The 27,009-nt window shown below is 40.4% G+C and overlaps 1 protein-coding gene across 10 annotated transcripts in view; it reads left to right on the top strand.

The window, feature by feature from the left end:
* DLG2 (discs large MAGUK scaffold protein 2) overlaps positions 1-27,009 on the top strand; it is a 1,666,258-nt gene that overhangs the window by 1,622,503 nt on the left and 16,746 nt on the right. For 7 of the 10 annotated variants that reach the window (XM_073661731.1, XM_073661710.1, XM_073661715.1 and 4 more), the window contains 2 exons: positions 1,493-1,568; positions 18,678-18,777. In XM_073661731.1, coding sequence (XP_073517832.1) covers positions 1,493-1,568; positions 18,678-18,777 — 176 coding nt within the window. Of the gene's footprint in view, positions 1-1,492; positions 1,569-18,677; positions 18,778-20,323; positions 20,370-27,009 lie in introns of all 10 variants that reach the window. The other 3 variants (XM_073661711.1, XM_073661738.1, XM_073661745.1) reach the window with 1 other exon arrangement.

Raw genomic sequence — 27,009 nt, 5'->3', positions numbered from 1 at the left:
TCCTGTAGAGATACGAAGACCCGCCCCCACTTCCTGTAAAGATACAAAGACTAACCCTCATTTCCTGTAGAGATATAAAGACCCACCCTTACTTCCTGTAGAGATACGAAGACCCGCCCCCACTTCCTGTAAAGATACAAAGACTAACCCTCATTTCCTGTAGAGATATAAAGACCCGCTCCCACTTCCTGTAGAGATAGAAAGACTCACCCTCATTTCCTGTAGAGGTATAAAGACCCATCCCCACTTCCTGTAGAGATACAAAGACTCACCCTTACTTCCTGTAGAGATACGAAGACCCGCCCCCACTTCCTGTAGAGATACAAAGACTCACTCTCATTTCCTGTAGAGATATAAAGACCCGACCCACTTCCTGTAGAGTTGCAAAGACACTCCTCTCATTCCTGTTTCCTGTATTAGTTTCTCTGTTGCTGAGATGGAATTAATGCTCAACAGCAAGATAGATAGATATTAAATAAATAAATAGATATCCTCAAAGAAAGCAGAGCTATGCAAAACTGACACATCAAAAGGATGACATTATTGCTAAATAGATATGTGAGAGATACATAGATATGCCTATAAAAAAGTGTCTCATTACAAAGGTGCCACACAAGAAACATCTCATGATGGGTAAAACCAGTGAGCCATCTCAAGACCTTTGCAACCTTATTGTTGCAAAACCGTTGATATTATCTATTTGTACATAGATTTTTTTGGGTTACTATTTCCGGTTTCTATAAATTTTGCAGCTTTGTGTTGTGCTCACATTAATGATTTCCCGATGGCGGTTGCAGACATTAGCGGTTGCAGACATTAGCAAACAGCGTTGCCACTGAAGCAAATCTTATTGACCTTTAATTGCTTTACAAGCCTGAAGACTCGCGGCCGCACTTCCTGCTCATGTATCGGAGATGTTTCTTTTCTCTCCGCTTTGTGTCGGGTTGTTATTATCATAATTGAGCAATTAGATATTTTGCCACTGTCTTCTCCAGGTACAACAGCAAAGAATTCGCCAGCTTCTGCCTCTCGCTCCAAGAGAACTTCCTAGTGACCAGAGATTTTGGTCCTCAATGACCAGACACTGTCCTGCTGTGTTTTTTTTTTAAACGTATGGCTTTTATAATCCCTCAGTACACAACTATTTTGGTCTTTGAAGACAGTGGTGTTTTTTTTTTTTTTTTTTTGGGGGGGGGGAGTGGGTTTTGCTTTTTTTAGGGGGTGGTGTTGTTTTTTTGGTATCCACTGACTTACTGTATGTGTATTTTTAAAAAAATAGATTTACTTAATAAAGCAGCAGCACTCCTGTCCAAGGGTTGTGTATGGTATTGCAGCTCCACTCCATTGAAGTGAATGGGGCTGAGCTGCAATACCACCCACCACCTGAGGACAGGAGTGGCACTGTTTTTAGAAATCAACAGCCATATTTTTTTATGCTTGCACAACCCCTTTAAGGTAGACATTTTTCAACATATTTTGTATTCTATTACAGAGTCGAAAGAAAAGAGAGGGCGAGATTGAAAACTGTAAAGTTTAACGCAAAGCCCGGAGTGATCGATGCCAAAGGGGTAAGTTGTGTTTCAAGACATTGAAAACTGTGATTTTTACGTATCTGTGTGACTTTAGAGAACTAAACCATTTGGACTTTGTAAAATGTATTTATTTTTTATTTTTTTTGGAACAAATGAAAAAAAAAACAATTGCAAAATAAAAAGTCAAGTTAATGGCTAAAAAGTAGAAGTAAAAATAATTGAATAAAAAATTAGATTAAATGTATTAAAAAATGCATTATAGTTATAGCAATAAAAAGATACAATTATAAAAAAAATATGTAAAAAATATCCAATATAAATAATATAATAATGCTGCAAATGCAATTAAAGTGTTTTAATTTTATTTATAATGTTGTTCTTTCTTTTTTTTAAACATTGTATAGTATAATAATAAAATAAAATTCTTAAAAAAAATGTAAGTAAAAATCAAATATAAATAATATAATAAAGCTGCAAATAAAATTAGTATATTGTATAATAAGATAAAATAAAAATACGTAAGCAAAAAAACAATGAAATATAAATAATAATAATAATAATAAAAAAGATATAATAAGATAAATGAAATTAAAATCTTTAGATTAGATAATTTATAAAAACAATACATAATGTATAATAAGATAAAATAAAAAAATACATATGTAAAAAAATACATAAATAATATAATAATCATAAAAATAAAAAATAGTATTAGATTACATTTATTATAAAAAAAACAGTATAGTGTATAATAAATAATATGACACAATTATAATTGTAATAAATAAAATTGTGTATATTTATTTATTTTTTGGATATAAAATAAAATTTAATAATCATATACATAAAATGCAAATTAAAAACTTGATATAAATGATATATTAATAGGATACAATTATAAATAATATAAATAATTTGCTGTGTAGATAATAAAATATTCCTCTAATCATATAGAAATGTTAAATGATATCTTTTTTTTTTTTTATAAATTGCGCCACATTTTAGACATGGGGGGAGTTGGATTTGAGCGTTGGATACGATTTACAATTTTCCCATATAATGGCCAGTGATCTCATTTTCTCTACAGACGGTCCTGCAGTCAGCGGTAATCACATCACCGCTCTTATTATTACATTTGCCTATTTAGGCTGGTTTTTTTTTATAAAAAAATTGCCGCGGACTAATGGCTTCCAGATTACAGCTGATACAATCTAATCCTATGATTGTTGTGACGGACATTGTTTCGAGTCTTTTCAGAATGCACTAAAAAGCCAAAATCAGGAAAAGTAAAAGCGAAGATAAGTGTAAGTCATGGAAGAGACAAATAGCGGAGGCTGGGGGCACCAAAAATCATATTAGCCATAAACATCCTGTATTTGCTGGTGGATCCCTTTAATTACCATGGATGCTTTTCTGGGGAATGGCAGTTGATCCCACAAGGTTGGCCAAATATATCCAAATTAGCTTTCATTCAGAAGGCCTAATGGGGGACACTAATTCTGGTAATCAGTAGTGGTAGGACTCACAATGATCAACTGGTCTACTGGATAGGTGATAATTTGTCTCAAATGGAAATACCCCTTTAAGGCATCTTAACAATATTTTGCAAAATGTCTTCAAGGTTTAGATTCCAAATCTTGGATTTCCTCTTTAAGTTGCTTACAGCTAGTGGCGTAAGTTGAAGCTTCTGGGGCCCCAATACAAAATCTCTAACAGGACCCCCAATTATCTCATCTTTTATCTTCACATAGAGACCTTTTGGGCTCCTCAGGCTCCATGGCCCAGGTGAGACTTTGACCACTGCACTCAACTAGTTATTTGGGTCTAAAATTAATTTTGTGTGATTAGGTCTCATTAAAAAAAATGCACTATTTGCCTCCCATAACCTCTGTGTTGCATTATGTATTGCTGGCTGCAGTACTGAGAATTGTCGGTGAACTCCTTCCAATGGAAAGTTTGTTACTCTTATTTGTTTTTTTCTGAGTTTCTTTCAGCTGATTTATGATCGCAGACCACATCAAAGATGAATGTGTAGGGAAAACATGACCAAAGACCACATCAAAGATGAATGTGTAGGGAAATCACGACCACAGATTACATCAAAGATGAATGTGTAGGGAAATCACGACCACAGATTACATCAAAGATGAATGTGTAGGTAAAACACAACGACAGAGCACATCAAAGATGAATGTGCAGGGAAAACATGACCAAAGACCACATCAAAGATGAATGTGCAGGGAAAACACAACCACAGACCACATCAAAGATGAATGTGTAGGTAAAACATGACCAAAGACCACGTCAAAGATGAATGTGTAGGGGAAAACATGACCACAGACCACATCAAAGATGAATGTGTAGGGAAAACATGACCAAAGACCACATCAAAGATGAATGTGTAAGAAAAACACAACCACAGACCACATCAAAGATGAATGTGCAGGGAAAACACAACCACAGACCACATCAAAGATGAATGTGCAGGGAAAACACAACCACAGACCACATCAAAGATGAATGTTTAGGGAAAACATGACCAAAGACCACGTCAAAGATGAATGTGTAGGGAAAACATGACCACAGAGCACATCAAAGATGAATTTGTAGAGAAAACATGACCACAGACCACATCAAAGATAAATGTGTAGGGAAAACATGACCACAGACCACATCAAAGATGAATGTGTAAGGAAAACATGACCAAAGACCACATCAAAGACGAGTGTGTAGGGAAAACATGACACAGACCACATCAAAGATGAATATGTAGGGAAAACATGACCACAGACCGCATCAAAGTTGGAAGTGTAAAGAAACTAAGAGCCTGTAAAAGCCAAATGATGCAAATGATTTTTAGCCCCAAATACATACAATTTTTCAGACATGGAAAAGTCACAAATTTTGACAAACATCAAATTTGCATTGAATTTTGCTACTTTTTACTTTTTTCTCCATTTTTGAAAAATGGCTATAAAAGTCAATCCATCAAATCTGCTAAAATTTATGTCAGAAATTGGTGTAATCTATAGATCATGAACTGGGGTAGATTTTCACTTTTGGCGCACAGACATCCAAGATAAAATATAGAAATTGGGCCCACATTACTCCAACCTACTTTTGTCTAGGCCTGGCATAAAAAAATCAGTCTTAGAAAACATCCAAAAAGGCAAAAATGTGGCCAGTTTCTTGGCTGGGCGAGAGGTCCTAAAAGGAAGGACCACCCAACAAGGGGGACTATGTTATAGCACTGGGACCTAGCGGTAAAGTCACAACCCATCGACCACAAAGAGAATTAGAACCCATCATTATTTCTAAAAGGGCACCCCTTTTGCGTTAGTACCACAAATTCAGTCATGCATGGGTCACAGATTTATTTTTGACCTTGCCAACATTCGGACTCACTCACGCCGATACAGTTGTGCTCTGTGGTAGAGCAGGGAGAGACTATCTTGTTGTACAACCGCTCTCAGCCACGGCAGGATGATGTAATGGCCGAGGTGCCGGAACAAGCACAGGAAGGTCAGCGTCCCGACGCGGTGACGTTATCGCGCCACGTAGGGACTCTTTACGTCCTGTTAGTGCAGCGGTGCCTCTGCCATTGTATTATCCTGCATTGGCTGAGAGCAGTAGTGCAGGGACATCAACGCATTGATCTGCACAGTGGACACATCAGGATCCTGGATTAGGTGAGTATATGACGTTTTTTATTTTAAAACTTTTTGTGTGACTGTGGGTGCATCATACATTGAGAGTGACCCTCATACATTTTAGAGGCTACTGTGGGGGGCCCTTAAAGTGTGGGGGCCATTATACAGCGTGGAAACTAATGTGTGGGGCCATCATACAGTATGGGATCTTATTTGGGGGTTATCATATAGTGTAGGTACTATTGTGATGGACCCTCATACAGTATGGGGGCTTATTTGGGGGCCATTATATAGTGTGGAGACTATTGCGGGGGCCCTCATACAGTATGAGAGCTAATGTGGGGACTAATGTGAGGGCAGTCATAAAGTATGGGGACTACAGAGGGGGCCATCATACTGTGTGTGGGGGGAGCTGTACATGGTGGGACTCAGGGGATATTATAAAAGGATTATCCACTACTAATTTCACCCCATTTCATTAGTCCTAACAATTCCTAACAGTTTTCTAATGCACATTTATTACCTGCCCTTCTGTAAGCTCATTTCTCTGTGGGTCCTATATCCTTCAGTTTTGATTCCGGCTCTGCTGCTTCCGATCTGGGGACCGAAATCAGTCAAACAGAGGGTGGGAGTGGGGCTAGGTTTCGGTGAGTGACAGCAGTCTGAGCACACATGCTCAGATCAGACTTCACTCTCCTCTCTGCTGGAAGCTGTTTTGAAGTGCTGTCCGTTCAGCTGACAAGCCCTGCGATGTGCTGATCATTAGAAAGTATATCACAGGGCTTGTCAGCTGAAGGGACAGCACTTCTGAGCTCGGTCATGAGAGGTGCCGACTGAGTCTGCTGATGCTTTGAAGTGCCGTCTCCAAGCCTCTGCTCAAAGTCATCACTGAAGCGAAAATCTAACGCGTTCCTTGTCTTGACTGAAACATTCCATCTTCTCTTTGCTCTGATGATTGAACTTCAATAATCATCATCCTCATAATGGTCCACAAAACCAACAACGGTCATCAGTTCTAGACAATCGTCCCCTAATGTGCCCCTTATTTCACCTCATGTAGATGTGTGTCTGCCTGGAACACTTCTTCATTAATCACTAATAGACCTCTTGCTGACCACGGGTGTTAATATAACAACATTTAACCTTTTCATGACTCTTTCATGGTATATATTTTATTCTTTTGTATTATTTTTTTATAGCCAGTTTTCAGGGGTTTTTTTTATCAGTTCTATCATTTTATTTATCACTTTAATGTTTCTTTTTTGTATTCTTATTTTAATGTATTAACCCTTTCCCACTACAGCCAATTTCCATTTTTGGTTTTTTTTTTTTTTTTTAAATTGGGAAACAGTTTTTTTGGGGTTTCCTTTTTTTACAACGTCCAAACTTGTATATTTTTTTTTATATATTTTAGGGGTTAAAAAAAATTCTGAACTTTGTAAAAAATAAAAAATTGTTTAGTCTCACTATTTCTGAGAACTTTCGTAACTGTTATTTTTCCGGGAAATGTAGCGGTGTGAATGTTTTTTGTTTTTTTTTTTGCGTGCTGAGCTTTGGTTTTTAGTGGTACCATTTTGGGGAACATATAACATTTGGGTCCCTTTTTATTGAAGAGGTACTACGACTGAAAAACTCAGCAAGTCTGACGTTTCAATTTTTTTTTAGAGCTTTACAAAATGTACTTAGATTTGGCAATACTAAAAATCTTTATTGTTTATTTCTTTTTATTCTTTTTATTCTCACAACAGCACAAAAATTAAAAAGGCAGAAAAGAAATATCCACTGCGCTCCAGGGATCATGTTTCAGACCTACGTGGTCCTTTGTCGAGGTCTTTTGAGGCCTGATAAAGGACCGTGCAGGTCTGAAACATGTTGCCTGGAGCGCAGTGGATATTTCTTTTCTGCTTTTTCAATTTTTGTCCTGTTGTGTTCCACCATTTTTTGTGCCTTTTATACTACTGGATCAATACTATTACTGGAGTATTTTGCTGTGCACACGGACAGGTGAGCTCCTTTTTTACAGTCAAACTTTTATGCTTGTTGCATTTTTAATAACTTTTTTTAATATATATTTTTTTACTACCCCTGGAAACTTGAGCCTGCGATCATTTCTCTTATGCGATAAATCAAAATCGCAGTATGTAGAGAAATTAACGATCACCTGTGAAGTCCAACCACAGGCGACGAGGGCCTTCAGTAGGTTCCCAGCTGCCATTACAATCACTTGACGCCCGATTGTGCTCCTGATCCCACGCCATAAATGCACACCCAACTTGCACCGGACAGGCACAGTGGATGTCGGGAAGGGGTTAAGTCGCTTTTTCTTAATAACACTCATAATTTATCTCTGCAATAAAAAATATTTATAATATATTTTTTTTGTTATTTTCAAAAGTTAAAAGCGAACGTTGCAGAAATTTTTCATGCACAAAGATCCCTATAATTAGCAAAATCTGAGAACGAAAAAACTGCTGGAGCCGCCGATTCACTTGGCGAACGAGAGTTATTTTCGTACTTGAAGTGCAATGTTGTTTGTTTTTTCTTTATTTTTTAAAGGGACAAAAAAGTAATAAATACTCAAGAAAAACATAGTGTATGCAAAATTGCAGGAAATATAAAGAGCCCTCCTCCACTACAAGACAAGAACGAACATCAGCCTTTGCTGCGCAACATTCCTAAACCAGCTGCCGAAAATCCAACAGTTTGGAATTGTCGATAAGATTTTATTTTTAAGAGAATCAATTTTTTTTTAGCCGTAGACTTACATTTAAAGAGGTTGTCCACCTCTGGGGACAATTTACCTTTTTACATAAATTCATGTATTTTGGGCAAAAAAATCATTTTTACTATCCGGTTTCAATAAAAATGTTGCAGCCTTTGACTTTTACAGGTTCTTTGTTTCTTTGCACGTTCAACTTTGATGTGGTCTGTGGTCATAAATTGTCTGAGAGGAGCTCAGAAAAAGACAGATAAAAGAGTTAGGAACTCTCATTGGACTTTCAGAATGAGCTCACTGATGGATTCTCAGTAAACTCATTCTGCAAAGCACAATAGAGTGCAACACAGAGACTGTGCAAAATTTTTAATGAAACCCAATTCTAAAAATTATTTTTAGTCCCAAATGCATGCATTTAATTGAAATCATTTAAATAAAATAAATAAATGAAAAATTACATAGAAATATTTTAAAGTGTAAACGTCCTTTTAATTTTTATTTCATAATAAGAAGTTCACATGAAAAGAAAAAAATAAATTGTGATATATCTTTTTAGAAAAATCTGCTTCTTTCTCCTCCTGGACTGATTTTTCATTCTCAATGGAGATGGCAGTTGCTGCTCATAAGTTTCTATGGTGAGGGGAGGAGCTAGAGGAACACACTCTATGGAGAGGGGAGGAGCTAGAGAAACACACTCTATGGAGAGGGGAGGAGCTAGAGCAAATACTGTTGAGAGGGGAGGAGCTAAGGGAGACACTATGGAAAGGAGAGGAGCTAGTGCAGACACTTAATGGAGAGAGGAGGTGCTAGAGCAGACAGTCTATGGAGAGAGGAGGTGCTAGAGTAGACACTCTATGGAGAGGGGAGGAGCTAGTGGAACACACAGACATTCTACTGAAAGTTATTCTAAAACGACAGTTACAGTTTAAATATTTTCAAACATTTTAAAATTGAAAATCTAGCAGTTGCCACCTGCGGTTGCAATAATTTTTACTTACATCAATCCACTTATTGCCATAGCCAAAAAAAAGGGGGTTATTCCCATCTTATACATTCATTGTAGATCCATGGGACCTAAATATGTGATAGGTGTTTGTGTGGGGCTCTTTCCTTAAAAATCTATGGAAGTTAAAGGGCTTTTCCACAGCTTTTTCAAAATTTGCTGCAGGGAAGGGATTGTTGGGAGCATTGGTATTTAATTTAATTGGTGTTAATTACCAATACAATCCCCCATAGTTCCATTTGTCTCTGCCAGAAGTGATGATGTCCCGTTCATCAGGCACTTTGACCCTGCAGCCAATCATTAGTCAGATGACTGAATGGTTGGACCTCCCTAGCAGAGACCATTAGAGCAGCGGCAATGAGTAACGCTTATTTTATTACGACTCCTTCGCTCTGCTAAGTTTTGAAGAAGTAATAGCTTTAAGCAAGCTTGGCCTGCTCTTCATTAAATTAGGCAGGTCGTGATCCCTCATTTTCCCACCTATAGGACCCCCATGTATCATTCATGTCCTACTTATAGGAGTGTAGGATAGATATAGCCCTTTAATACAAACATGACGGCCCGGTAACTTTTCAGCTGCCGGAGACTCATCCTAGATGGAAAGTGAATGAAATTTTGTGCAAAGTGTATAATTAAATAAAGTTTATTATAATGAATTCACAAAAGAGAAGATCGTTATATTTCATCTCATAATTATGCAATTACACAAACGAGCTTCAAAGGCAATCTCTGCCGCGTAACTCAGAAGACGATCATTAGACGCTGCATGTAGAGAATACAGATCTGTGTCATCTTCACTTTCCATCAGTCCTTCTTCTTCTTAATCACAGCATCAATTATTTTGTTGGCCTGAAAGCCCATGAGGTATATGACTGCCACCTATATTGTTTAAAGGGGTTCTCCACTCTTCGGTCTTATATGGTCCTGCGGTGCTCGCTACTCCTCTACCCGGAAAGTCAGAGCCATAAGCCACTCAGTGGCCACTTAAATGTGTGTCTCTCTCTTCCTGTGCCACTTAAATGTGTGTCTCTCTCTTCCTGTGCCACTTAAATGTGTGTCTCTCTCTTCCTGTGCCACTTAAATGTGTGTCTCTCTGTTCCTGTGCCACTTAAATGTGTGTCTCTCTCTTCCTGTGTCACTTAAATGTGTCTCTCTCTCTTCCTGTGTCACTTAAATGTGTCTCTCTCTCTTCCTGTGTCACTTAAATGTGTGTCTCTCTCTTCCTGTGTCACTTAAATGTGTCTCTCTCTCTTCCTGTGTCACTTAAATGTGTGTCTCTCTCTTCCTGTGCCAATTAGAGATCAGTTCTGGAGAAAACTCTGATGTGTTGGTGGCTTTTGCCAGGACTGGACACTAATAATGTATGTGGCTGGGTAATTATGGCCAGTATGTAGTCTATTTAGGACTTCCAACTTAGTAGGAACTGTAATATTAGCAAACAAGGCAGTTGGGAATTGGCTCAAAGGTAATTGAAAGAGGAATGCCCACAAGGTCCTTCTAGGTGGCAGAATCTCTCTTTACAATATTAGACCCAATTTTGATCTTTGCTATGGGCCCCTTGTTTTTCTTGATGCTTATAGGAGAGTCCGGGAGAACCAACCGGTAAAGTAAATGTCCGTCACAACAAGATATCATTGTTGGAATCGATGTCTACAACTTCATGGGTCATGGAGTCATCATGCACCGTGGATCCCTCCAACCATCTCTTAGACTATTACAACTGTATTTTTTAAAAGAAATTCTTAAGTTACCGTATATTTATATTTAGTCCAAATTGTGAGACATTGGGACAGTGATCGTCCCAAGACTACCAGATTTCAGGAGCACTTCCCCTTTTAAGACCCAATTCACTGGACAAAAAAAAGAAGTTGTAGCAAAACTAATATATAAAATAGAAAAAGAATAATAAAAAAATTGAGCTGATTGATAAATGAGGAGCCTAAAAATTTCTTTGCAATTGTTTTTTTTTTTTCATATTATATTGTGGTATTATAATCATGCATAGAAAAACATTATTTCGTTCCAATAATGACTCACTGACATTTAAAAAAGTTTCTCACATGTCAGAGGTATAAAGTACAAGAGCAAGGACCTCTACGATCATCTGATTGAACTTTGTGCCTCTTTGATTGGTCTGATCAGCTCCTCATGGGCGGGCCAAACAAAGTGATTTAACTGTCTCTTAGTCAATCTATAGCCTATGTGATGAAATCCTTTAAAAAAAAAGTAGCAAAGAGAAATATTGTTTAGCCACTTTATTCGTACATAACAATTGGCGTGGTTCTTACCACCCGGAACCCCCACTAAACGAAACATATGACATGATGAAAGTTTTGTGGATCGTCAGTGACCCATTAAGTAGGGAATTATTTTGAGGTTATGTTTTACTTGTATCATTTACCAAAAACTGTAAAAAAAAAAAAAAAGTTGAATTTTTTTGTGGGATGGTTGTTAATGTGAATTTCTCAGGTCTAATCTTATTTAGAAGTGTTCCCTGATGGTTGATCTCTGTTTTAATTATCGTGGACCGGTCACCCTCACGTACAACCGGAAATACTGTAACAGTTATTACACTCATCGTAAGAAAAAATAATATAAGTGACCCCCTTTTATCTCTATTATGGGAAATAAGGGGGGGAATAATATTTAAAGGGAACCTGTATCTATAAGAGACCAATAAGAATAAGGGCATCGCTGTGATACCTTGAGAGAGTTATATTAGTCGGTACAATTATACCCTAAACAGGGGAGCTAAAGTTTTGTAGAGTTATGTGGTCTGTGACTTCGATCTTTGGCCGAGAGAGATCGTGTGATTAAATTAAAAGTGACATGTAAATTTTACAAATATTTAAAAAAAAAAAGCATTTTGTGAAATTTTTTTTCCAAATTTTGAAATTAGCGGGTTGAAGTTTTACCAACTAGGATAACTTTATTTGGGTATCACGGCGATGCTCCAATTTTTATTGGGTCTCTTATATTGACGCGTTCTCTTTAATTAAATATTTAGTTATAAAAAGAAAGAAATAATTATCAAAAAATTGGAATAAAATGACAAATATATTTGCTTTATATTTAGCATTGGTCTTGTATAGTGGTGATGACAGGTTCACTTTAATATAATGTATGTTCTAAGGTGTTTGTTTTTTTTTTGTTACTATTATATTGTTTTTATGATGATTTTTGCGTCAAATCTCGGAAAATGATGACACACATTGGGTTTCCAGAACAGATAGAAGTGTTATAATTAGGAATTATTGATGCATTACATTTCCCACTGTGAGAAGACATATAACCCAGTCCATTGGCCATCCATCTTCTCGTCCCATTTTCAGTTGCGTGCATGGCTATAGTCATGGCGTTTCATATACCGTATATTGCCCCATATCCGCCGCCATCATGGGTCTTTCTCTACTTCTCATTCATTCTCTATTCTTCATGCTTTGCATCTGCATGGTTTTTTTTTTTTTACTGTTCAAGTATTTTCTCAGGCATGACATCCTTTACGTTGCAGCTGAATCTCCATTTAGTTTAACCCCTTCACCTCTGATCTTCTGCAATTAGGATTTATAAGGGCCATATTTTTTTAAAGATTACGTCCGTAATAGTTTTTTATTGTTGCAATGCATTTCAAATCAAAAAAGGAGGCAACTTTGCAAAAATGCCGTATTGGGTATGCAGAATTGTGGGCCTCCATAGGTACAGAATATAACCCTTGCGTAGTCTGATCCTGATGTCACTTGCTTTGCTTCCTCCTCTAGACAGACAGTAGAAGACAGGGGGAATAGAGTTAAAGGGGTTGTCCATTTTAGTAAAGCCGTTTTATTAATGAATTATGATTTAATAGAGGGTGGAGGTCCTTTAATTAGGATCCTGACATCTTGGTTTCTTGCTCTGAAGGACCTAAAAGTCTGGCATAAATTATTACTCTAAATATCTATGGTGTAATACCTAATTTCCACTGTGGGGGTGCTGCAGGGAAACTGAACACTCAATGACAGGTTCACCTGATCACTGTGATTCACCCTGCTAAAAAGTAGAGATTATTTTTAGAGGTTTGGAAATCATCCATTACTTTTCTTTTTATTCAATAAATACTCTTCAGAGATGAACGGGTTAATCAGCCGCCATATATTGGTTTATGTTTTATCTTTACATTTTTAAGTTGTTGTTTTTTTGTTTTTGTTTTTTTTTTAAAGTTCAGATATGCTTGAAATGTAAAAGTGGTACAAAACTTCAGTGACAAAGTGAATAAAGCGAAAACTCTAATGTCATCATATTATATAGTGGTGAAACTTCAAAACGCACCAGAGATTGGTGTAACAATGTAAACTCATAATTTCCTATTAGTCATTATTATTGTGGGACAGGTTTCTTTAAAACTAACATTCATTTTATTTACAAATTAATAGATTAAGAAAAGTGTAAATTAATAGGTAGACAAATACAGTGGCTTGCAAAAGTATTCATCTCCCTTGGCTTTTTTACTTCCCGTTTTTTGTTACATTACAACCTGTGTGTAAATATTTTTGGAATCCAATTTGTGCATGGTGCATCAGCACTAAACAGTCTAAGTTGGTGAAGTGAGAAAAATATAGGCATAAATTACATTTATGGGATCAAATAACTAAAAATTGGCATCAGCATATGTATTCACCCCCCCTAAAGTCAGTACTTTGTAGAGCCTCCTTTTGCGGCAATCACAACTGCAAGTCACTTTGGATAAGTCTCTATGAACTTTACACATTTGGCCACTGGGATTTCTGCCCATTCTTCAAGGCAAAACTGCTCCAGCTCATTCAGGTTAGATGGTTTCCTCTGGTGAACAGCAATCTTCATGTCTGACCACAGATTCTCCATTAGATTAAGGCAGGGCTCGACAAACCCTGGCGCCTGGTCGCCAGTGGCGCCTAGAAAATGTTGTCTGGCGCCTAGAAAATGTTGCCTGGTGCTTGAGGAGTTGAGAAGAAAAAAAAATACTCTCAATCCAATCCCACCTCCTGCACGGAGTCATCCAATCGGAGGAAGCAGGGACAGTATCGCTCAGGCCGCCTTCTCCACTTTGCTCCGCCCCCCTTATGCTCCGGGACTGGACAGGGAGAGTTGGGTTACGGGGGAAGCAGGGCCGGCGTCAGCACCCGGCGTACCCGGGCAAGTGCCGGGGCCCTGGAAAATCAGAGGGGCCCAGCCGCCCACTCACTGTCGGGGCCCGGGCCCACACACCCACCCGCCCACTCACTGTCGGGGCCGGGCCCACACACCCACCCGCCCACTCACTGTCGGGGCCGGGCCCACACACCCACCCGCCCACTCACTGTCGGGGCCCTGGCCGCTTCCTCGGCACCTGTTCAGGGACGCAGGCGCTGCTTGATTGCCGGCACTTCCCCCAGACATGGCCGCGCGCTGTCCGGCTGTGTCTGCTAGTAATGACACGGCAGGGTCGACGGCACTGCACCTTTAATTGTGCTTGTGTGTCGCTCCTGCCGCGTCATTACTAGCAGACACAGCCGCACAGCGCGCGGCCATGTCTGGGGGAGTGCCGGCAATCAAACACCGTCGGAGCGGAGGTCCTGCACAGATGGGCGGGAGGGGCCCGGACCCGACCGCAAGTGGGCCCCTCTGATGTTCCAGGGCCATGAAGTCTGTGACACGCCGGGGGCCCTGCACTGCCCCATACCCGAGGAGCTGCTGGACAGGACACTGGACCAGGGATAGGTGAGTGAGGCTTCCCCAATCCCCATATTAAAAATATTAGTAATGGGTCTGTGTGAGTGCATGTATGTGAATGTCAGTGTATATGACTGTGTATATATATTTGTCTGTTTTATCTATGTGTATGTCTGTATGTGTACATATGTCTGCGTACCGTGTGTGCGCGCGCATATGTCTGCGTACCGTGTGTGCGCACGCATATGTCTGCGTACCGTGTGTGCGCGCGCATATGTCTGCGTACCGTGTGTGCGCACGCATATGTCTGCGTACCGTGTGTGTGCATATGTCTGCGTACCGTGTGTGCGTGTGCATATGTCTGCGTACCGTGTTTGCACACGCATATGTCTGCGTACCGTGTGTGTGCGTGCATATGTCTGCGTACCGTGTGTGCGTGTGCATATGTCTGCGTACCGTGTGTGCGTGTGCATATGTCTGCGTACCGTGTGTGCACACGCATATGTCTGCGTATGTGAAGGATGAGGGGGCAGGCTGGGCCATGTGTAATAAATAAATAAATATATATATATATATATATATATATATTTATTTCTCCGCCGTATCTGTGCATCATGAATCGTGTATGTGTTAAAAGGGCCCACTGAGACTCTTTCGCCCGGGGCCCAGAAAAACCAGGAGCCGGCCCTGGGGGGAAGGATCGCTGTGGCCGGGGGCCCGTTCTCATCTCCCGCTACCTGTGTAAGTACATACAAAGGCCGTGCTCCCCGGGGAGACGCCGTGTGTGAGGGGGTCTATATGTACAGTTTGTCAACAAAAAAAATTCTGGCTCCTAAATTTTTTGGCTGGCTCCTAGATTCTGAACAACTTTGTCGACCCCTGGATTAAGGTCTGGGCTGTGACTCGGCCGCTCCAAAACATTTACACGTTTCTCCTTAAACCACTCGAGTGATGCTTTAGCAGTATGCTTTGGGTCATTGTCTTGTTGGAAGGTGAACCTCCGACCCAGTCTCAAAGCACTGACAGACTGAAACAGGTTTTGCTGAAGAATATCCCTGTATTTCACACCATCCATCTTCCTCTCGACTCCGACCATTTTCCCTGTCCCTGCTGCCGAAAAAGATCCCCATGGCATGATGCTGCCACCAAGTTTCACAGTGGGGATGGTGTTCTTGGGGTGATGAGCTGTATTGGTTTGGCACCAGACATAGCGTTTACCTTGGTGGCCAAAAAGTTGAATTTTGGTCTCATCTGACCACAGCACTTTCCTTTATACATTTGGGGAGTCTCCTACCTGTCTTTTGGCAAACTCAAAGCGAGCCCTGCAATGTTTGTCTGTAAGTAAAGGCTTTTTTCTGCCCACTATTCCATAAAGGCAACCTCTATGGAGTGTACAGCTTATTATGGTCGTATGGACAAATTCCAGTCTCTGCTTGGGAATTCTGCAGCTCCTTCAGGGTTACCTTTGGTCTTTGTGCTGCCTCTCTGATTAATACCCTCCTTCCCCGGGCTAAGATTTTGATGGGCGCCCTCTTTTGGCAGGTTTATTGTGTTACCATGTTCTTTCCATTTGATAATAATGGGTTTGATGGTGCTCCGGGAGATCTTCATAGATTGGAATATTTTTTTTAGAACCCAACACTGACTTGTACTTCTCAACACCTTTGTCCCTGACTTGTTTGGAGATCTCCTTGGTCTTCATGGTGTTGTTTGGAGATCTCCATGGTCTTTATGGTGTTGTTTGGAGATCTCCTTGGGCTTCATGGTGTTGTTTGGAGATCTCCTTGGTCTTCTTGGTGTTGTTTGGAGATCTCCTTGGTCTTCTTGGTGTTGTTTGGAGATCTCCTTGGTCTTCTTGGTGTTGTTTGGAGATCTCCTTGGTCTTTATGGTGTTGTTTGGAGATCTCCTTGGTCTTTATGGTGTTGTTTGGAGATCTCCTTGGTCTTTATGGTGTTGTTTGGAGATGTCCATGGTCTTCATGGTGTTGTTTGGAGATGTCCATGGTCTTCATGGTGTTGTTTGGAGATGTCCATGGTCTTCATGGTGTTGTTTGGAGATCTCCATGGTCTTTATGGTGTTGTTTGGAGATCTCCATGGTCTTTATGGTGTTGTTTGGAGATCTCCTTGGGCTTCATGGTGTTGTTTGGAGATCTCCTTGGTCTTCTTGGTGTTGTTTGGAGATCTCCTTGGTCTTCTTGGTGTTGTTTGGAGATCTCCTTGGTCTTTATGGTGTTGTTTGGAGATCTCCTTGGTCTTTATGGTGTTGTTTGGAGATCTCCTTGGTCTTTATGGTGTTGTTTGGAGATCTCCTTGGTCTTTATGGTGTTGTTTGGAGATCTCCTTGGTCTTTATGGTGTTGTTTGGAGATCTCCTTGGTCTTTATGGTGTTGTTTGGAGATCTCCTTGGTCTTTATGGTGTTGTTTGGAGATCTCCTTGGTCTTCATGGTGTTGTTTGGAGATCTCCATGGTCTTCATGGTGGTGTTTGGAGATCTCCTTGGTCTTCTTGGTGTTGTTTGGCCTTTCTGAAAAAGTAAAGTGTATAATGACAGACATGTGACATTAGATTGCACACAGGGGGGCGTCCTGTCGCTAAGCATGGGACGTATGAAGGTAATTTCTTGTATCAGAAATTTTTAGGGCCTTCTTTGCAAAAGTGGTATATAAAATTTTCTGACAGGACATCCAGCTGTGTGCAATCTAAGTGTCACATGTCTGTTTTTAATTAATTGATCCCATAAATTTAATTTATGCCTATATTTTTCTCACTTCACCACTTAGACTATTTAGTGCTGATGCATCACACACAAATCGGATTACAAAAATATATAAACACGGGTTGTAATGTAACAAAATAAGTAAAAAGCCAAAGGGGGTGAATACTTTCACAATCCACTGTAGATAGATAGATATAAGGATAGATATTAAGATAGATATGAGATAGACAAATAATAGATAGATATATATGGGATAGATAGATAGATAGATATGGAATATATAGATAGATGGATAGATAGATAATAGATAGATAGATAATAGATGATAGATAGATAATAGATAGATAGATACATACATAGATATGAGGTAGAAGGATGGATAGAGGATAGATAGATAATAGATGATAGATAGATAGATAGATAGATAGAAGGATGGATAGATAGATAGATAGATAGGATGGATAGAGGATAGATGGACGCTTCTTGTGGCTGCGGATACATATTTTGGATTATGCTCATAAGAGAATTGTGCGCTGCCTTGAGAAGTCTCCGGGGTGTGACCGTTCGGCCTTGTAGCTCTTTACATTACAGCAAAATAAATTACAATCTAAAAATAGTTCATATCACACATGAAGAGAATATAATAAGTACATGTCAAGCAGACGGAGTTCTGGGAGCAAAGTAACGAGAAAAGCAAAAGGAAAATAAGTATCTAAAGACTAAGGAGAAGCAATTCACAGAAGTAACGGGCGGTGAGGAGAGTGTCAGAGTCTGCAGCGCAGAGCCCCCGCTGTCTGCCACGTGTCTTCATACATTAGAAATATCCACAAATATTGCTCCGTTTTTACACTCTATCTATTGATAATTATTTGTTAGGGGAGTCAGTAGGTGTCATTCATCAAAGCCCACAGTCTCCAATCTTGCAAAATAAATAATAAAATGGGTTCTTTGTTTTCGAAAATCTCATTTACTTTACTGGAACTGTAAAATGAAGCATTTTTTTACCCTTGAAAAATGCGCAGAAAAAAAACCCACAGCAAAAACTCAGCATTTTGACATTTGCTTTATTTTAGGGATTTCAGGGCCATGAGATTGGACATTAGAGGAGCTTTATTTCACAGATAGCTAGATAGTTATCATTACAAAAAAACAAGGCAGCATTTATGGCTTCATGTACTAACCCGTGACTGAGTTTACAGGGAAAACATAATGTAAAAAAAAAAAATGAATAAAAGAATAAAAAAAAAGGAATGATTCTATTTCTGAATATTTTTGTTTCCGGCACATACTTCGGTCACTGTAGTTGTATCCACATTTACGCACTAGTTTTGTCAGCATGAGTGTGACAAGAATTAGACGCCCCTGTTTTTGCCCCATGCCTTCTCTCCTTCACAGTCATTCAATGACAGGCGTAAAAAGAACCTCATCTTTTCACGAAAGTTCCCATTCTACAAGAACAAGGAGCAGAGTGAGCAAGAAACAAGTGACCCTGACCGTAAGTAGACGCCTCGGAGACAGATGTCACGTGTGGCACAAAAAAGAAAGTACCGGGTGACACGCATGACACGATCCCTCCCTCTCACCCTTGTCACACATCCAGGCATACAGGTCCGATAGGCAGGAGAGGCATTGCTACTGTGACCTCTGCATGGATACACCCTGGATCCTTTGCCTTTTTACCCTACGGAATAGCCTTTCGATACATAAATTCGATCCATATCCACCCTCCAGAGTGGGAGCAGCCGTCGGGTGGGTTGACCAAATATTCACGAACGTTGCTGAGACATGAGGCACGGTGAACCTTGTTTCCTTAGTAGACCCTTGGCTGCTTCCACTTGACGACAGACTGACCTTGTAAGAAAGACCACCAGCTTTTTTTTTTCCATATAGTAATTGAGGAGGTCTCTTTTTGGTACCACTTGGTCTTCAACAATCTTTGCCAAAATTAGTCCAGAATTTCATGTAAACCCCTATATTCAGTGTAAGGTTTAATAGGATTATGGGGAGAGTTCAGTTGACCAGACACATTGGACCAGTGTCAGCCAATCATGACAATTTTGGCACGACCCTTTTAATGTGTATGGGGGTGATTTCCATCCCCCTTCCCAATCATCAAAATAAGTTTTAGGGTAAAAAAGGGTCAGGCTGTTGGCTTTTAACACGTCAGATCCTTTTAATTTTTTTGTCAGAGGAGTCTGTTAGTGGTTAACGTCCTCTTCCCCTTTCCAAATTCCAGACACTTGCATTGTCAGCCGGGCCGAGCTTGCATGTGTATGAGGGGATCGGAGGGATAGCGGTCTTGGCTGACAACTATATGGCCCCATTTTGGGATGATGTACAATACAATACAACCCGATGTCTTTAGCGCTGATCAGCTGTCAATTTTGCTAAGGCCTCTGGGGATCGACTGGATCAATGGGATCGGACATTTTTCTATGGGATGATATATGTGGTGTGTGAACAATGGCAAAAACAGAGATCATGATGTAACTAAAAGGAGGCAAGAACGTGTTCTGTATAGATAGATGGAGGGGAATCATTTTTCCAAACCATGAATTGGCCCTAATCACCCTCAACCCCTTCAAAACTTCCTATTATGTGGTCACTGTATGACGGTATTTTTTGGGAAAATGACGGTATTATTTAAAATCAAAGGTCTGGAACTGTTACAGACCTTGACTAGAGTTTACCATTGTCATAGGTTATGTTGGGGGTCAATGGGACCCATCGTAAAACTTTCCATTTGGTCACTAGGCCAGATACCTCATCTAGTTCTGAGCCCTTAGGTCATTATCACGCTAATCGACGTGTCCTTCTTCAAGGTCTCTCTGCTTGTAACCCCCTAAAAAAAAGTCTTGTAATCCCTAAAAAAAAAAAAAAAGTCAACACGCTCAACTCAAAGTGGAGGATGCGCGGATCCAGGTTGTTATTCGGCACGGTCTGTCATGGTAGTATTCATTTCAACTCCACTGACTTCTTCCTTCCTCTTCTGCGCCTCCTCTTCCTCTCTCATTGCTCACTCTCTGGGTACTGCTGGGCAGGACAGCCTCGGATTAGGTGACGACGGTTATGGAACAAAGGCTCTGAGTAAGTTCCCAGGAATGGTCACTACAACATGTAAATCTTGTTCCCTTCCCCACCCTTCCCATTTATTAATTTTATTTTTTTCAGATTTTTGTCCATTTCCTTTGTTGTTTCCCAAAGCGTCCCACCCCGCCTCCCAGCATGCACAGACGGGATTTTTTTTTTATTTGTTGCCCACTATTGAATGCCGAAACTATCTGCGCTGTCAATGCATGAACTTATGATAGCGCTCCTTACTGTCTATGGAACTTGCTTGTCTTCCGATGCTGTCTGTTGATTCTATGTAACTGTGCTTTGTAAGGACGATGGGAACCAATGTTAAAAAAAAAAATCCCTTATTTATGGGCAAACTTTTGAAGAGTCCCATGGGGGATTTGAAATTGTGCTACCGGAATTCTCTCAAAGAGCCACTGCCCTTTTTATTGCCACAACTGTTTCCTGCTCCTTTAAATGTGCATCTGTATGCCAGGGCTCAGTCTGACCGCTAAGCATCCCGCCGACATGCACAGGAAACCTTCAGTGCTACTTTCCAGAAAGTTTCTGCCCAACACAGAATATTTGCCAACTTTTCAGAATTAAAGGAGAAATCCCTTTTTTTCCTGGATCCTCACAGGGTGTTCCGGGAAAGGCTTATATTTCTGAATGTCTCCTCGTGGGTGGGCTTACCAGGAGATCAGCCAATAGGTGATTGTCTAATGTATATAGGGACAAGCCCAACAATCTTCTAAGACAGACGTCAACAGAAAAAAGGATCTGTGAGTTGGATTTTAACATGCACTATCCTTTGTCCCTGTAAGAGATAAGTTCCCCTCTCCCCATTGAAATAAACATCAGCGTCCGTCCTCCTTCGATAGTATAATTCTAATTACATTTGAATGGAGAAGAACAAGAGAAGAATTAAAGCTGAGCAGAAGTACAGCCATTAAATGTTATGTGGGGCATTCATACTAAAAACTTATTTTTCAAAAACCTTAAAAAAAATGATCTTTTTATTTACAGAAAACACAAGTGAGTTTTTAAATCTGATAAATTACACAACAAGAATTGTCAAGAAATGTTCCTCTCCAATGGTTAATGGAGATTGGAGACCTTCTATGACATCCATATGAAATGATAGTGCATAGAAGATGTCCAGATGGGACATAATCTTAAAGGGTTATTCACCATCTTCATAAATGTATATTGTCGGGTAGAGCTTGTAAATGTAAGCAGTTTTGCAATTTATTGCTTGATAAAATTTTCAGCTGTTCTTGAGATATTAACACTTTTTATTTGTTTACAGCTTGTTGCCTTGGAGACCGACCACCGCTGCTAGACAGCATAACATGAGCATTGCTTACAAGCTCTTTTCTATTGAGCTTGTAAGCACTTGTTTTAAAGCTGATCGGGATCACTGGAGATAGATATTACCTCTTAATCCCGACCAGCTTCATTGCAATGTTTACAAGATAAACATCAGCGGTGGTCGGGCTGCTAGACAACCAGTTGTAAACAAAAGAAAGTGTTAATATCTCAAGAACAGCTGCAAATTTTAATAAGCAGTAAATTGCAAAACTGCTTATATTTACTAGCTCTATCCAACTATCCATCTGTGAAGATCGGAATAACCCCTTAAAGCCATTCACAGTCTAGATAGGAATATCAGCACAGGAGGTTATAGGAGGACATACCCCTTAGTTACAACCTATTTTAGGGAGTGCAAACTAGGTGACCATCCAGAGGATGGACATCCAAGCACGGAGCCCCAGGAGCAACGTAGAAGTTTGGCAGAAATTCCTTTACACAGAGGATTGTGCTCGACCTTACAGATAACAGTCTCACGGTCCCTCCCCATTGCAAAAATTTGCAGTTAAAAATCTACTTTTTTAGTTCCTATGCAGACCTAGGTGTCCCCATGGTTACAGACTACAAATAAACCCTGTGTAGTCTGATACTTCACTCCCTCTTCCCTCCTTCTTCTTCTTACTAATCTATAGGCAGATGGAATGGGGTTACACATGACTGCAGGGTCAGATTACACAAAAGGTTTATTTTTGGACTGTAACTCTGGAGGGACATAGGTCTTCATGGGAGCTGTAAACTCCAAACAAAATGATATGCAAACATTCTTGTTTCTATTTTTGGATTCCTTAGAGCACAAAATTGTTGCAAAGGTGGGTATAGCATTTAAGGAGAAAATCTGAAATGGTGTCTTTACCCTACAACATGCAATGGTTACTTTCAGTGGTGTAACTAGAGTCCAATGGGCCCTTGTAGCGTTCTATATCCCATAAAGACATATGTGTTCACCCCCCTCATTTATGACATCCTCCATCCTGGCACATTCATGTACTAAAGTCGCTCATTCCGGTCCCTTTCCTGGTATAACGTCCCTCATCCTGGCCCCCTTCATGGTATAATGCCCCCCATCTCAAGCCCTTCCTGGCGTAATGTCCCTGTGAAGACCCGTGGTCTTCCGTGGGCGTAAAGCTACTCAGACGACACAGGATGATGGTAAAACAGGGTGGCAATGCTTTATTGAACTACAAAGCGGACAACAAACAGTCCCAGCAAATACCCAAGATGGTAAAACATTACACAGTCTCACCCTTCCTTCTCCACTCCCCTGGGATAGAACAGCTGCGACTTTGGAGACTTCCAGGGCCAACTACCTCAACTTGTGGCCCCCCGCTTCTGGCGGGCCCCCACAGAGAGGAGGTAGTGGCAAGCTTAGGAAGCTAGCAGTCCATCGAGGTACAAGACCAGGAGACCCAACGGTCCCACCCTGGCCTCTCCGAGAGTTTCCGTGGGACTAGGCGACCGGTGGGTCCCTCCTGGCAACTCCAAATGTCTCCATGGGTTCTAGGTGACCGGAGGGTCCCTCCTAGCAACCCCAAAACAACATATCCATGAGGCCAGGTGACTTCTTTGTCCTCTCCTGGTCTCCGCAAAAGTATCCATCGTCTCTCTGATGGTTAATGGAGCAGATCCAAATCTTTCCAGTCAGGGCTGGTACCCTTAGGCTAGAAACATGTAGAATACAAATCTGTGTCTCTTTGGATGCCATGCAATCCATCTACTTTCCCGAAGGATGTCTCTCATTCTCCTTCTAAAGTCTTTCTGAATCTCTGTCCCAAGACTCACTCTGTCTCCAGCACTACAAAAGCACATCTCCTTTTTAAGTACACATCAACAGGTTAAGAATTAGGGATGATATTATTCCACAGGGCTTAAGTATCCACAGCTCATCCCCCAAGATTGACTGGCAAACACCCTACAATGGTATTTAACATATCTAGCAAACATTCATTGTTCTAGGCAATCTATTTACATAGTTTGTATCACAGGGGCTCTTGTAAATACACATCATTGTTTCAGAATCAAAGAGCAGATAGCATTCAGGGTTACACAAATAATAGTCTGTGTTAACTAAAGTAGAACACATTAAAGATTCAACATAAAAATAAAGGTATGCTGCTTTTGCCATCAGAAAGTTTGTCTGGCATAATTAAGATTTTACTCTTACTCTATCGTCACAGTCACCCATCCTGGCCCCTTGTTATAATAATGTCCTCCATCCTGGCCCCTGCCAGTACTAATGTCCCCTATCCTGTGCCCCTTCCTGGTATAATGTCCCCCATCCTGAGCCCCTTCTGTTATAATGTCCCCCATCCTGAACCCTATCCACTACTGTTCCCTCTTCCTTTCCAACACATTTAAAAAAATAAACGATTATTCTTACACACCTTCGCACGCACGACGCACAGCGTCCTCATCTATAGCTGGCGCAAGAGTCGACAGCTGACTTTGCTTGCCTGGCACGGTGCATGATGTCACTGCCGTGCACCGCGCTTGTGATGGGCACTCCAACGTCACTTGCTGGCCTCTGATTTGCCAGCGGCGTGTATTGAGGTGCAGGGAGTCAGTAAGTTCTGCGCCCCAATGTGCGTTCTTGGACATACATCTAGCTGAATTAGACTCTGGTATTTGCAGGCCCCCCTCCCGCACGGGCTGGGTCATTGTCGCACACTCTGCGATCGAGATCGTTATTCCCCTGGTTTCTTTATCTCTCATGATATCAGTGATGTCTGGAGTTGCCCTTAAATTGCTTGCATTGAGCAGTATTTTCATGCCCAGCTCGAACAATTATTTCCCTGGACATTTTCACGACTTCTCTCCTAACCTCCTATGGTTCACAGCCCAACCAAATTGATGTCACAACAAAATAAAAAAAAATAGACAAAAGTAGCAAAATAAAAGTGTGTTTATTGTAGAACGGAGGCATAAACAGCTGAGTATAAGATTTTCTCCAAAAGAGTCAACTCTCCAGGCTTCATGCACTGATAGGAAATAGCAGGTGTCCGGAGCATTATCATTTCACTGGAGCATTATCATTTCACTGGAGCATTATCATTTCACCGCACCAGATCTGCCAAATACAACGGCTTCACTTTCCCTGATCCCATACTGAAGGACTGCTTCTAACCCAAATACAATGTCTTCGTTCCTAAACAAATTCTTCTATTCTTGTAGCACCATCAGCTCCTGTATCACTTTACGTAACACATTGCAACAAATAGGGATGATGCAGACATCTAAAACATATGTATATTAGGTAGGAGTCCTGTCCATACAAACTCTAAAGGTTCCCTCACATATAAGATTTAAGTCAGCAAGACTGGCCATCCACCTAATTTATAGGGCGCCCCTCACTCTCTTTTGAGGCAGAGAAAAATTGGGCATTAGGAACCGAAATGCCCAATCCTTTGGCTCTCCCAATAGATATGCCGCCACTAGTGTTGCCTGGTAGCGGCTTACTCCACCTTCCCCATAGAGAACATCCAAGCATTGGGGAACTATTTTGGCCTGGTTATATTCCTATTGGAAGAGGTTTTCAGGGAAAAGTAGAAGATTGGAGAATGTCATATGAATTGAGGTAAAGTGTTCTAGAAGAAAGGGGAAGCGCAAAAGGAAACTATTTGTCCGCGAGTGTGAGGAAGTAACTAGAGTGATTAGACAATTAGAGGAGGTTGTCATTGGAAAATTAGAGGCTGAATTTGGGGTATTATCTGTGAATTAGAGTAGAAATGTAGACCATAACTATTTTATGTGAGTGATTATGTAATAATAATTTTAAAGGGGTTGAATGAGAGCCACCACTCTTTTTTTTAATGGACAGTGTCTGGTATTGGAATTGTGAGAAAGCTTATCAGCAGAAATTTTCACTTGTGGCCACAGCACTGTTTTGAGACCATACCCCTTCTATAACCTCACGAAAGGGTTATTGTGCACCGTAGCTCCATCTAATGACTGAGTATCCCAATATCAGGCACGGGAAACCTTCTGGAAATGCTTATTCTCCAAAGGTTCACTGTAGTTTCGGTGACTCCTTTCAGATTTGCCAATTCCTCCAAGAATCTGGAGGCTTTTCCTATCTTTCTGGGAGCGTTCTGGATGATCTGGGAAAGTTGTAAAGGGTTTGTCTCTGAAAGGATATAGCAGCTTGAAGAGGGTAAGTCTGAGTCTCACACTACAAAAAAAAAACACAGACAGCACAGAACCAAGGAAAAGGCTGCCACGGGATTTACCTTACTTGCTGTTTCTAGCCTCCTCCTGCTGCTCCATAATACACAGGAATCCATCGCACATTGCTTCTTATCCAGCATGGAGGTAACAGCAAAGATCTCACCTGTGTTTACATGCTGCACAATCCCAGGCTTTTCCCTTTCTTAAAGGGACAGAGATTTCATCACTGAATTTGGCAGGATATTTTTTTTTTCATTTTTCTAATTATATGTATGCGAGAAAGGTTTTCTATTTTGGACTCCTTTATGACGTTTTCCAGGAGGTGATAAGTCTTCTTTAAAGAGAAGAGGCAGCAGAAAATTGATTGTTTTGGGAGTACATTTACGAGGCTGACTTCTAAGAAGAAATGGTAATATTTCAGCTTAGCTTTGAAGGATCCGCGTAACATTTGTATAAGTGAAAAGTCCCAAAATTCACCACTCAGCAGCTGCTTCTTTTCTCTACACAATCGAAATGGATATTTGTCAACGTGAAAATGCATCAAGACGAAAACAAAGACAAAGGCCCAAAATAATCCCACGCTTCAGTGAGTACAAATAGTAACTCTTCACGGCATAAGATGGGCTGCATGGCATGGAGAATATGAAATATTGCGGTAGATTAATAGTGTCGCCAAAGCTGTGCTGGGTAATAAATGACAGAACGCGCCATACAGGAACACTTTTCCCTAATCCACCTCTTGGCTGGCATACATTACTCTGATATTTTGTGAATGGTGTGGTTGTAGTACCTTCCAAAAATCTTTTGTAGCCACCATTTTTGAAATTGAAGCCAAATGGATCACAGATGACAATCAATAATGTGATCAATGACAAATAATACAATCCTTGAAGTGTTAAAGGGGTCTTCCACTTTGAACAATCCATTTTTCAAATCCACCACAGGAGAAATAAAACATTACGTTGTATCTATTCAAATTAATGGTCTTGTCCATGTAATCCAAGGAGGACATGTCTCCTGTGGCAGAGACACTCCCCTTTGTTAATTGATGAATGCCTGGATTGGAAAGTCCCCTTCACAACCAATAATTTTTCTAAGAGTGTTGTTAACAAATGGGTTTGATAAACCTCTTTAACGA

Source organism: Phyllobates terribilis, unplaced genomic scaffold (genome assembly GCF_046119375.1).
Source record: "Phyllobates terribilis strain yellow unplaced genomic scaffold, ASM4611937v1 Scaffold_2__4_contigs__length_985480577, whole genome shotgun sequence".
In the NCBI taxonomy this organism is placed as follows: Eukaryota; Metazoa; Chordata; class Amphibia; order Anura; family Dendrobatidae; genus Phyllobates; species Phyllobates terribilis.
This window is presented reverse-complemented; position numbering and strand designations above follow the sequence as displayed.